The sequence below is a fragment of the Leptinotarsa decemlineata genome, unplaced genomic scaffold (assembly GCF_025532065.1).
Source record: "Leptinotarsa decemlineata unplaced genomic scaffold, Ldec_3_MD MMD2_tig00000882_RagTag_RagTag, whole genome shotgun sequence".
NCBI classification, from domain to species: Eukaryota; Metazoa; Arthropoda; class Insecta; order Coleoptera; family Chrysomelidae; genus Leptinotarsa; species Leptinotarsa decemlineata.
Genome location: NW_027412556.1, coordinates 11,615,817 through 11,628,134, shown reverse-complemented (window position 1 = coordinate 11,628,134; position 12,318 = coordinate 11,615,817). Strand labels below are relative to the sequence as shown.

Below are 12,318 nucleotides of genomic sequence, written 5' to 3'. Positions count from 1 at the left end.
GGAAATGCAAAAGCAACTTTTCAGAAGTTTTGAACACTGTTTCGAACGAGAAAACTGCACACACCTCAGCAACTTTTGTTGCTTTATGAAGTTCAGGTCAAACCTTTGGAGTATTGTTCGCATGTATGAAGCTCCTCCCGTAAGCATACCCTGAAGCTGCTGGATTCCATCCAGAAAAGAGCCACTTGCCTGATTGGGAGACGCGAATATCACTTGCAATGTTGACATTCTGGAACATGAAGACATGTTAGAGATTTGTCTCTCCTATATATACTTTCACGGGAAGTGTTCAAGTGACTTGGCACATTTGATTCCACCAAGAGCAGTACATATCAGAAATACGCGACAGACTGTGGCTGCTCATCGTTTTGAGGTTCAACTCAGTGAATCTCAAACTTCACTGTTCAAGAACTATTTCATTTGGATAACTGCGTTTACGTGTAATCATCTTCGTGAGAACGTTTTTTTCAAAAGGATCTAATCTCAAGTGATTTCTGTAGTGCTTATGTTTTATCCTTAAAAAAAGTCATTGAGTTTTCCATCAATTCACTACGATGAAATCCTTGAACTAACCATGATAATTAATGGACAATTTGCACACCATGCGTCGTTGTTTGTGTGTCAAGACATGTTCCGTTATCAAGATAATGTTTTCAAAACAGAAGAATGCGTGGTAACGGCTGTTATTTTTAAACAAGAGTGTGAATTTTACAAATCATTCATGTGAGATAAATAACTGGACACCGTCTTCTACAACTAATCAATATCGAGTTTTTAAAAGTCCACCAAGGAGAGAAAAAGTCGAGATAATATGAACCACATCACATATCGGATACCAGGAAAAAAGAAAGCTGACATATTAGCACACAGTACCCTTTCATTTAGCAGTTAGCAATCAGAAAACATTTCACATAGATATATTAGCAGGTAGAAACTTTCATGGCGGTGTCCGAAAACAGAAATGGCCAACTTCAGCTAACAATGAACTACGCAGAATGAATTGCAACATGGAAATGGAAACTTAGGCCGACCTTAGTCGTCTCAGAACTGGACATGCACCACCAAAATGACAGCTCTGAGTACAGCTTTTCAGTTGTCCACAACACCGGCAGGAGAGAAACGACTGGAGATATAATGAATATTTCCAATAGTGATTTCAATAATGTTATTCACTTCTTCATTGGCCCTGGCCAGGGCCAGGACTTTTTTGTTTTGCGACTTTTTTCAATAATCAAGTTGATTCTTTCCGTAGATGGTGGTTTCCAAATAATTAGAAGATTTGTTTTTGAACATTCCGAAGTCTTAAATCCAGATTTCCATCATTCTGCACTCGTTGCTGTTTTTGATATAACCGCAAAGAGGCCTTTTCTAACATACTCATTGTTTTTCTTTCCAGTTGGTTGCTTCCTTACTTCAGAAAGGGATACAAAAGAGAACTAACAGAAGATGATATGTACCAACATAGAAGAAAACATGATTCTGGAAAACTTGGAGATCGAATGGAGGCAGCTTGGGATCGTCAGGTAGCAAAAAATGACAATCCCTCCCTGATGAAGGCTCTATGTAGTGTTTTTCTTCTGGAACTTGTCTTATTGGGAACTATATTGGTTGTTTCAGAAATTATCAGGTATTATAAACTATTTGATTTTTTCACCATTTTATATTTGAGGTGAGAATTTAATATTGCCAATCATAACACATTGAGTTCCAAATCTGATATTTCAAATTTGTCCTACATTTACAATCTGATACTTTGAATATAATGGTGATCTACATTTGCGCCACAACTTCAAAGTAAATCTCTAATAGTTATGGTTGGAGCAGTGAATTATTTACAGAAGATACAGTTATCAATGAATTACTCCATTGAAATACTGAAAGATAAAAATTCGGTTGGATCCATCTGAATATGATAATATAGATAAGATGAAAACAGACATTTTTTGTTGTACTTGGAATTCTATGACTAGTGAGTTGAATTTGATATAGACTTATAAAAAAATAAATAATCTCAGTGAATAACTGAATCCATTGATGGTTGTGGCCGTTACTACATGTTAGATCATTATGAAAAATGAGAAATAAATTTTCTATGTCTTTTAACACTTGCATTGAAATTGCATTTCCTGACAATCACAATATTGTGATTGTTTCAAAATGTCCTTATAGGACGAATCAGCAGTAACATTACGAATGTTAGTTTAGTTAGTTACTAATGAAAGAGGTAAAGAAACATAGACAGTTTTATTTCTCATTTTTTATGACTACTGAATCTTTCGTTAGGAATGAATATTTTATGGAAAGTTTATTAGTCAATGAAATTATTAATGAAATTATTGATGAATTCTACGAGCATTCATTTGAACTTTCGAATTTCAATCACTATTTATACATTCTAGCCAAAATCAACCAATATCATTCATCTCAAATAAACAGAGCGGATCAAAATCACGTCATGTTTGTTTGTGGAGAAAAAAGATTCGATTCTGTTTCAAAAAAATGTTATGAAAATCCGGTAGTCACAGAAGCTATGAAGAGGGACTGTATTTGATTGCAATAATTATTGCAGTGTGTATTCTTTATGATGATTGACTCATTCATTTATATACTTACGCATTCTTAAATTGTTACAATTTTCACATATCAAAATTTTTTATGATATTTTCATTTTGTCATTTTTCTAAATGTTACATGCATATGTTTTTTGTACATAATTCTATTCATTTATTCTATGTTGTCACTTATTTGTATCTGTATTTATATTTGTATTCATCTTTTGTGAATGAAGTTATATTATTATTATTTTTATTATCTTCGATATCAGAACTTAAAAAATCAAAGTTTTAAAATTGGACAAACGGTGCCAATCTTGCCCTATGCTAAGATTCTCATACATATGTATGATCGATGAATTGTTTACTTCATGGTAATTCATGATCACTTAAATGAAATGAATAAAAGCACTTTTGTCTAAATACGACCGAAAAATTTTCATTTATACGACCGGTTTCGGGTTTGATCCCATTATCAAGTAAGAAAATGAAATCTGAATTTTGAAATATCGATTTCATTAGAAATTTCAGGTATGCTGCAAGGACAGATACTTGAGAGACAGTATGCCAAATTACAATACACCATGAAAATTCTAGGGGTTGTTAAACTCATAAATTCAATTTGCTCGTTCAGGGGTATATGTTTCGGGTTTTTAATTGACTTGTTGATTTCCATGGCCTCCAACAGATTCATTTTTCTCCCTTCATTACATATATGTAGGATTTTGAGGTTAACTTCATTCATATTGTGGTTTGATTTTTGAAGATGTTCGTACAATGCAGATTTTTTGTCCAAGCAGACGTGTTCACGCAGTCTTATTCCAAAATTTCTACCGGTTTGGCCTGTATATACTGCAGAGCATTCGCCACACTCTATTGTTCACTGCAATTTGCTTAATTATTTTTATTTTATCTTGGAATTTTTTTTTCCGATAAAGGGATTGCGAAAGCTCTGTGTATCATTGACCTAAACGCGGATAACTTTTGTGGGAGCGGACTGAAAGAGTTAAAGGGAATTGTACAGTCTGTGAGCGTGTTTTTCCGGTAGATATTGAATTGAAAATCATTATTAACTCTTGAAATATTCAAATCTAAGAAGTTAGGCTCCTTGTTTTGTTCGATTTCTACTGTTAACTTTTGTTTCAGACATGTACCAAGGAGATTGCAATATTCGTAGTTATATATGGATTTGTATGACTCTTATCTAATTTGTATTTCACGAGGGGAAGACATTCGTCTGTTGGGATGTTAGGAAACATGTTTTTTACGTCAAACGATATTAGTTTGATATCATTTTTGATATTCAGATTTGATAGTTTGTCAGCTAGGTCTACTAGTATTTAGGTCCAATGGTATTTAGACAAAAGTGCTTTTATTCATTCCATTTAAGTGATTCTTGTACATCTACTGTAATGCTGAAATCTGTGTAATGTATACCACATCAAATATATCACTTTATAAATCATCACATTTTATTTCAGAATGTCCCAACCGTTACTGATTTCGAGACTCCTCACAATTTTCGATACCAATCAAGTAGACGCCGATAGAAGCGACGCTTATCAGTGCGCCGTGATGATAGTAGTATCCGCCCTCCTGAACGTCTTATGCATTCACAACTTCAACTTCCGAATAATGCAAGTGGGAATGAAGATGAGAGTGGCATTGTGTTCACTGATATACAGAAAAGCGATGAGACTGAGTACTTCTGCTTTGGCAGAAACCACTATTGGACAGATGGTCAACTTATTGACAAACGACGTAGGAAGATTCGATCAGGCTACTCATTTCATACATCATCTATGGATGGCTCCAACGGAGTTATTTGTGGTTATGTATCTTTGCTATAACAACGTTGGATATACTGGCTTGACTGGCATTTTATTTTTGTTACTATCCATTCCACTTCAGAGTGAGTTTTGAGAGTTACTTTTTTATGATTGCATTTGCCAATATAATTGAAACAAAACATCTTATGGAAAAGTAGCTGTACATTTCCTAAAAAGTTCTATTTTATTCAATCACATCGTACAGAAGTTTGAATTATTGATCTAACTTCCATTACCTAGTTTCATGATATTGGCTGAATCAAGCTGGATGTACTAGTTTGGGTCATATATTTCTCCAATAACTTGCGACCTTGTCCCCCTGCTGGGATCTTCTTTGGCAGTTGTCTCCAAAATCAATTTTTCATCCATGATAATACACTTTGAAGAAAACCCCACGTATTTCACCAATTATATTGTTGAAAACATATCTTTCGTAGGTGGTATAATTTCTTCAAATCTCACCACCGTTATGGTATTGATGATTTAGTTTCCAACTGAGGATCATGGAAATTCTCAACTTTGCAATCAAACGAGAATTGAACCTGATCCAAATTCAGTTATTACAGGGTACACGAAGTTTGTAATGCGTAAGAGAAAGAAATTGTTCACAGAACAATTACTCATGTAGATATTGCGTTGTCTCTGCCAAAACGCGTCACGTCTACTGTAGGAAGACGGGGAACGATACGCGTTGGTACAGGGGCGGTTTAAGCAATGAAGCGCCATCGCCGGGAACCCGATCCGAACACGGGCAGTGCAGTTGACATTTTTTTTTGTAACTGTATTTTTGAAGTAAAAATATAAATTACTAGCTGATGCCTGCTCTTATATTGACGTACAGCCGAAGCTACTGAACCTACAATCTTGAAATATGCAGAAAGGTCCTTTGTATAGCGTAAATAAGAATCAGTAACATCCACCTAAAAGGGGGTTAGAAGGCTGTATTGAATTTCGTTAGCTTCGAAGTTGGAAACCAAAATTTTTGAGTTAATGAGTAAAATAACGATAAAAAACTTTTTAAACAAGCTTTTATTTAAGTGCCCTGAAAAGATCAAAATAAAATTCCAAATCACATTGACCAAATTCATTTATGACTTCACAGAAATGAAATTAGAATAAAAGCTTATCGCGATACCTAAAAGGAATCTCTACATATTCAATCACATGAAATTTAAATTGAGAAACATTCTGACAGATCAACTAGGTACTGCAATAAATTTCAAATTCGATAATCCCTATGTGTGCACAAAAGTTATTCAAGGTTAAAGTCTCACATTTTAAGAATTCACGGCACTTACTTAATTACAAAGATTATGAATTGTTTACAAGTTTAGTAGGTGCCTAACTAATCACAAAATTTCAATAACAAATTGAAATTATCGCGACAAGCTTTTATTATAATTTCAATTCTGTAAAGTTATAAATTAATGTGATTTAAAATTTCATTTTGATCTTTTTAGGGCACTTAAATGAGAGTTTGTTTTAAAAGTTTTTCTATCATTATTTTTTAGTTTCAATCAATAGTTATCGATCAATACGAAAGTCTATCTAAAAAACGGAGAGTCCTTCAATAGAAAAACTTAAGGAACGGTGAAAACTGTTATTAGGATAAACTATATTCTATAGAAGTAGGTAGGTACCTACTCCTCCGGCATACCTTATATAAGAATTAGCTGTTATATTTTTTAGTCTATTCATTTCATTGATGGTGTCATTATTACATGGCCAAGTCCCAGTTAATTTCGAACAGTCTAATTCTTCTATCAGGAGGCCTTTGGCGTTTCAAGTTAACGCTTCCATTGACAAGTTTTTCATTTCATTTTAATTTCTCTTTGTCTAACCTTCTCTTCCTTTGTGTTGATATTTACCTATTTCCTATAGTGTTCCCACGAGTACCGAAGAAATATTTGTCAACCCTCCCAGAGCTTCGTTTAGCAGAAAGAGCTAATATACAATGGGTTGCGCTCCGGTGCCCTGAGGTGGTACGTTTACATCATTTTACACCCTGATACCACTCAGTCCTCGGCACGGCTTCACCTTGACTTGCGTGGTAATTTGTTGAAAGATGTGCCACTTTTTCATTATTATTATCTCACCAAATCATACAAGTCATGGTATGCCTGTTGTGCCACATTGCATGATGGACCCTCTTACTCTGGGAACTTAGAGGGGTGGTAGATAATAATATTTTTTCACAATGCAAATGAATATGGGTTCTTACAACCTACTACACCATTAATTGTTTTCTTTTTAGAGTCGGGAAGTAGGCATTTAAAGGTGAAAGCTTGATTTAATTTTTTTTCTAGAAATATATTTTTTTATTGAAGCCAACCCTGGATGTGGCATCTATTCCATGGTGGGCCTACCAACTGCCTATCATAAACGAATGCGTATACAAAATTTCGTGTCCCTGCTATTTACCGCTGAGGAGATCTCTCGTACGGAGCCGATCCTGGCAGCAGCATTAGGTCACGTTTATGATTAACATGCACTATCATGGACCAGCATGCAAAATTTCAGGTCAATCGAATAGTGGGAAGTGGGTCAAATTAAACTTGCAAGATTTTTTAACATACATGCAAGTCAATTTAAATAAAAGTTTCTTCGTGAAAAAGAAATCTTCTCTCATAATTAGGAATGGGGTTTTCCATGATATCAAAATTGAACAACTGATTGTTTTTAACAAATCTTGAATTATTTTGCTTTGACAAGTTTTCGTTTTCAACGTGATCAATTGTTATTCCAGCATTGTTGGGCAATAGAATTTCAAAATTCCGGTTAACGATAGCCTACCGAACAGATGAACGAGTTCGTCTGATGAATGAGATAATTTCTGGGATTCAAGTCATAAAAATGTACACTTGGGAAAAGCCATTTTCCAAGCTGGTGGAAACTGTGAGAAAGTAAGTCAGTTTTCTTGTTCAACGTATCCATTCCCATGTATTGTGTTATACCTGAATTGTGATCGTGTATTCAATTTCGAGTTTTTCTTCAGGATTTTGGAGAAAAATCATTTATAGTTTTGCAGATTTTAGTTCTATATATTTGAATTATCCATTTGAGTGAAGTTTTTCTCAATACTCTTTCACATATTACGTAGTGTTCTGGTGGATGATATCTGTTTCTGACAAAATGGTCAAGCTTTTCGCAGCCGAGGTTTTCATTGTCATTATATTCATTTAGGTTTGAAGACCGTCGATTAATTTTTTAGCTTACAGTACATTATCTACATCATTTATTAATTTTTTTCAATGAAACCATTCAACATAATTTTTTTAATCATTTCATTTTGAGTTTTCAGTTTCTGATTTTGTTACTCAATTCTTCTCATTCTGTTCAGCTCATTAAGTGCCTCAGTATTACAAGGTTTATTTTCCGATATTTTGTTGCACTCTAACTTACCAATACATAAGCCTTCCAAAGACCTAACTGGACTTAGGGCCACGTATGCTTGTCTTTCTTCAAACAATTTCGGGCCTAAATAAACAACTGTGTGGTCTACTTACAGTGCTGCCTTGTATTTTCAGGACAGTGAAAGCTCGTGACAAAACTGAGGGTGACATCTGTCTTTCGGATGTAACATAATTGAACTTCGTCTTCCAAAGTTGACCTGAACTGACGGTACACCTGTTTCGTACATTTGAGTTCGATGAAACTGAGGCCAAATGATTTCTGAAATGTAGCTGATAGCGCCGTTTACCAATTTTTTCGATACGTCAATTTTGTACCGCAACATATTAAGGTATTTTTGGGAAAGAAAGTTTTTGGCTTTCTTCTACTCCATCTTGTTACAAAGAAATGTGGAAATTTTTCAAAGAAAGAAAGGATGCAATCAATTTTAAAATGAGTAATTCTATACATGGATGTGTAGATCATGCGAAGAAATAACTTTCAGAGAGAAACTGGAAGAAAAACCCTCCTGTAACAGCTTCTTTCATAAAAAAAAATGGAATTGAATCAGATATCATTCACAGGATTTTTACACAATATACTAAATGAATGGTAAAATTTCACTTACATGGAACACTGCCATCCTCACTGGTAGACATCAACGTTTCGACATAAGACACTTGCCTCAGAGCTCTTCAGTACCAATCTGGATGATGTTATAAGAAAAAATAACAGAATTCATTCATAAAATACGTTTTTTTAAGTCACGGAATAAGTTGGATCTACTTATGTCATCGATGACATCGTAATGACATTCAATCACTTATTTGATTAAATCTCAGCCAGAAGGATTCTTGTTTATATTGAGAGGGTTATATTTTTAGGAATCAATAAGTTTTGGGAAAAAAAGTTTTTGGCTTTCTACCACTCCATCTTGATAAAAAAAATGAGAGAATATTTCAAAGAAAGGAAGAAAGCAATCAATTTTAAAAGTAGTAACTTTATACATAGATGTGTAGATGAAACAAAGAAGTAACTTTCAGACAAAAATTGGAATAAAAACCCCTCCTGAAACAGATACTCTCATATAAACATTGGATTACACGAAAGAAAAATTGTTTCGAAACAAATACTTTCATATGAACATTGAATTATACAAAAAACTATTTTTTCTACTCAGTTTGTATTTCGAGCATTAGTTATGGAATCAAACCAGATATCATTCACAGGATTTCTACACAATATACCAAATGGATGGTAAAGTTCCATTCACATGGAACACTGTCATTCCCACTGGTAGCAATCAATGTTTCGCCATAAGATACTTGCCTTAAAGCCCTTCAGTACCAATCTGCATAATATTATAAGGATACGCCACAGAATTCATTTATAAATTACGATTTTTCATGTCATGGAATAAGTTCAATCTATTTATGTAATTGATGACATCGTAATGACATTCATTCACTTATTTGATTAAGTCCCAGCCAGAGGAATCTTGTTTATATTGAAAAGGTTATATTTTCAGGAGTGATTAATTTTTGGGAAAGAAAGTTTTTGGCTTTCGTCTACTCCGTCTCAATACAAAAAATGTGGGAATCTTCCAAATAAAGAATGGGAGCAACTGTCAGGTCACTTCAAGACACGAACTGGAAAAAAAATCTCTCCTGCAGGGTCGTAGCGAAGATAAATACCAGGAGGGAGGAAATCCAAATTTGCCCAACCCCACCAGCAACATTTCTCAACTTTCAAAAAAAAGAAAGCCAAGGGATTAGTTACTACTATAATATATTAATTTTCTTACTTAGCTATCCAAAGATTGGCTGAATGCTTATGCCCGTTAGGGTATGCACAAACAAAAATAAATTTTGGTACTTATGAAAATAATAATGGGAATTATTATACTTTGGACCAAGGTCCTTGTTCTTCCACCATATCCACCATGTATCATTTGTGGACTGTTCTCTTACTTGGGAGAAATTGAACTTTATTGAAGTTTTTAAACAACTCAGAATTTCAAAGTATGGGATCTCCAAGTTATGCATGTTGGGAAATCCCAACCTTCTCCTGGTTATTTCCCTTCTCTTATCACCTCTTCTTTTGTTTTCTTTCATTTTTATTTTTTATTTTTTTACTATTATTTTTTTCTATCTTCACAGCCCAAAATTTCCCAACTTTTTCCCAAGTCGAAAAAGCAGGGGGAGAAGTTCCCTCCCATCCCTCCTATGGCGACAGCCCTGCCCTCCTGAAACAGCTTCTTTCATATAAACATTGAATAACACGAAATTGAAATGCTTTCTAAACAAATACTTACATATGAACAATGAATTATACAAAATAAATATTAAGGTAGTTATGAAATAATATGTAGTTGCAGTTGTGGCCATTTGCAGCCATTTTGTAGCTGTGGCTTTCTTGAATTTGCATCTTTTTCAAAGTGTACTATTATTCTACTAGTGAAGCCCTGTCATTCGATACCCATATTGAGGTAGTTGTGAAAAAATATGTTATCCGCCATTTTGTAGCTGCGGCCATCTTGGATTCTCAGAACTCAATGTGTATATACTAAATATCAGATCAATCTATCAACGGGAAGGGAACCAAACTGCAATGACTAAATTTGACTCAAACAAACAGAGCAAGCTGAATAATACCGTTCAATTAAAAAAAGAAGCTGTGAACCTCAACCAAATATGGAATCCCATTCTAAGAAGTTCAAGAATAAAGAACATCATGACGGCAGGTAGGAAAGCTCAACGAATGTAATTGACAATTTACCAAATGCAGTCGAAATACCCAGTCATCGAAGAGGAACTCGGGATATATGAACCTCTGCAGAAGCTAGCTACTCGAGATAGCGAAACGTCGGGAAGAAATTCTAGAAATCGACGGCCTTTAAATCAGAATAATGAAAATCGTGAAAGTGATATCTGTTTCAATTTCATGACAAATATTCGAGGTACAAACTGAATAAGAAATAGTGACTTCCATGTGATTCAGTGTTCATATCCTTAATATTATGAAATGGATATTTTTCCAACTTACTGATTGAGTAATCAATCTGCTAAATTCCAGTTTGAATTTACAGACTTTGCTTTTGGGAACCCGAAATGTAACCGTCATATATGAAACTGACATTTTCTGGAGAAATTCGTGAATTTATTTTTCGTAGAATAAGAAATTATAAGCTTTATATGTATATACCTATTAAATGTTATAAAACGCATATCTTTTCAACTTTCTGATTGAATAATCAATGTGTTGAATTCCCATTTGAATTCACTGACTTTGTTTTTCAGGAGAGAAATGAAATACATCAAGTTGGCATCCACAATACGAGCAATCATGAGTTCATTTTCAATAAGCTTGAACAGAACCGCAGTTTTCACGTGTATCATCACCTACGTACTCACAGGAAACACACTCAACTCCGCCTATGCCTTTACCGTCACTTCCTACTACAGACTTCTGAACGGCCTCAGCATGTTCTTCCCTCAAGCCGTATCTCAAGTATCTGAAATGCTCATCTCCATCAAGAGGATACGCTCTTTTCTGCTGTACGAGGAAATTGAACGTAATACTACAGATGATGGCAACAAAAACCCCAGCGGAAAGAATGCTAAGCCCTCACCACGCACGAATCCTACAGGTAAGGATTCTGGAATTCATTTGAATAGGGTTTCTGTGAGATGGTTGAAGTCTAACCCGGATAATAATCTGCACAATGTGACAATGAATATCGAATCAGGGCAATTAGTTGCTGTTGTTGGATCTGTGGGAAGTGGAAAAAACGACTTTGTTGCACGTTATTTTGGAAGAGTTGGAGCCTCAGTCCGGATCTGTAGAAATAAATGGAAGGTAAAAATATTTGTACAACAAATGTCTTTCAATGTGAAAGATATACCAAACTTGCTTGCGAGAATTATTTTTAACACACTCGACAGTATTGCTTGATCTATTTGCGGGCAGATGGCGCTGTATGTAACCTCCTTGATATAATTCTAACTCACTTTACAAGTATTTCTTCATTTGAAAAAATTATTTTCTTTATTTACACGCGCGCCTGCTGCCTCATTTATAACCCTCCTTTGCGCGCCTGCTGCCTTGGGCTTGGAAAATGATTTTCAGGCTCCCTTTCCGGAATCGGAAAATATCAATGGTCATTTTTCTAAACAATATACGGCTGATTGATCCCAAAATTCAGATGAAATAAATATAGTTCAAAAAACTGAATACACGCTTTTATAGCATACGAAACTAAAAAATGAAAAATAAATACACCTAGTTTAAAAACTAAAAAACACGCTTTTATTGAAGAACATCGAACTGAAAAGTTAAAAATATCTTTTTTAAATAAACTTGAACGAAAATGCATGGGCGCTTTGTGTCATATTTTTGTCGTCACTTTTTTTACAATTACACCGTTTGCTATTGTTTTGAGTTCATTAAAAAAAAAATTTAACTCTTTAGTTCGATGTTCTTTAAAAGCGTGATTTTTAGTTCTTAAACTATATTTATTTATATTCAAATAATATGTATTAAATTCA

The 12,318-nt window shown here is 34.4% G+C and overlaps 1 protein-coding gene across 1 annotated transcript in view; it reads left to right on the top strand.

Annotated features, from left to right (window-relative positions):
• The window catches only part of LOC111515174 (probable multidrug resistance-associated protein lethal(2)03659), a 31,297-nt gene that overhangs the window by 3,377 nt on the left and 15,602 nt on the right, over nt 1-12,318 (top strand). The window contains 5 exon segments of the mRNA XM_074174999.1: nt 1,397-1,627; nt 4,034-4,464; nt 7,128-7,284; nt 11,071-11,569; nt 11,571-11,629. Of these exon segments, the coding sequence (XP_074031100.1) occupies nt 1,397-1,627; nt 4,034-4,464; nt 7,128-7,284; nt 11,071-11,569; nt 11,571-11,629 (1,377 nt within the window).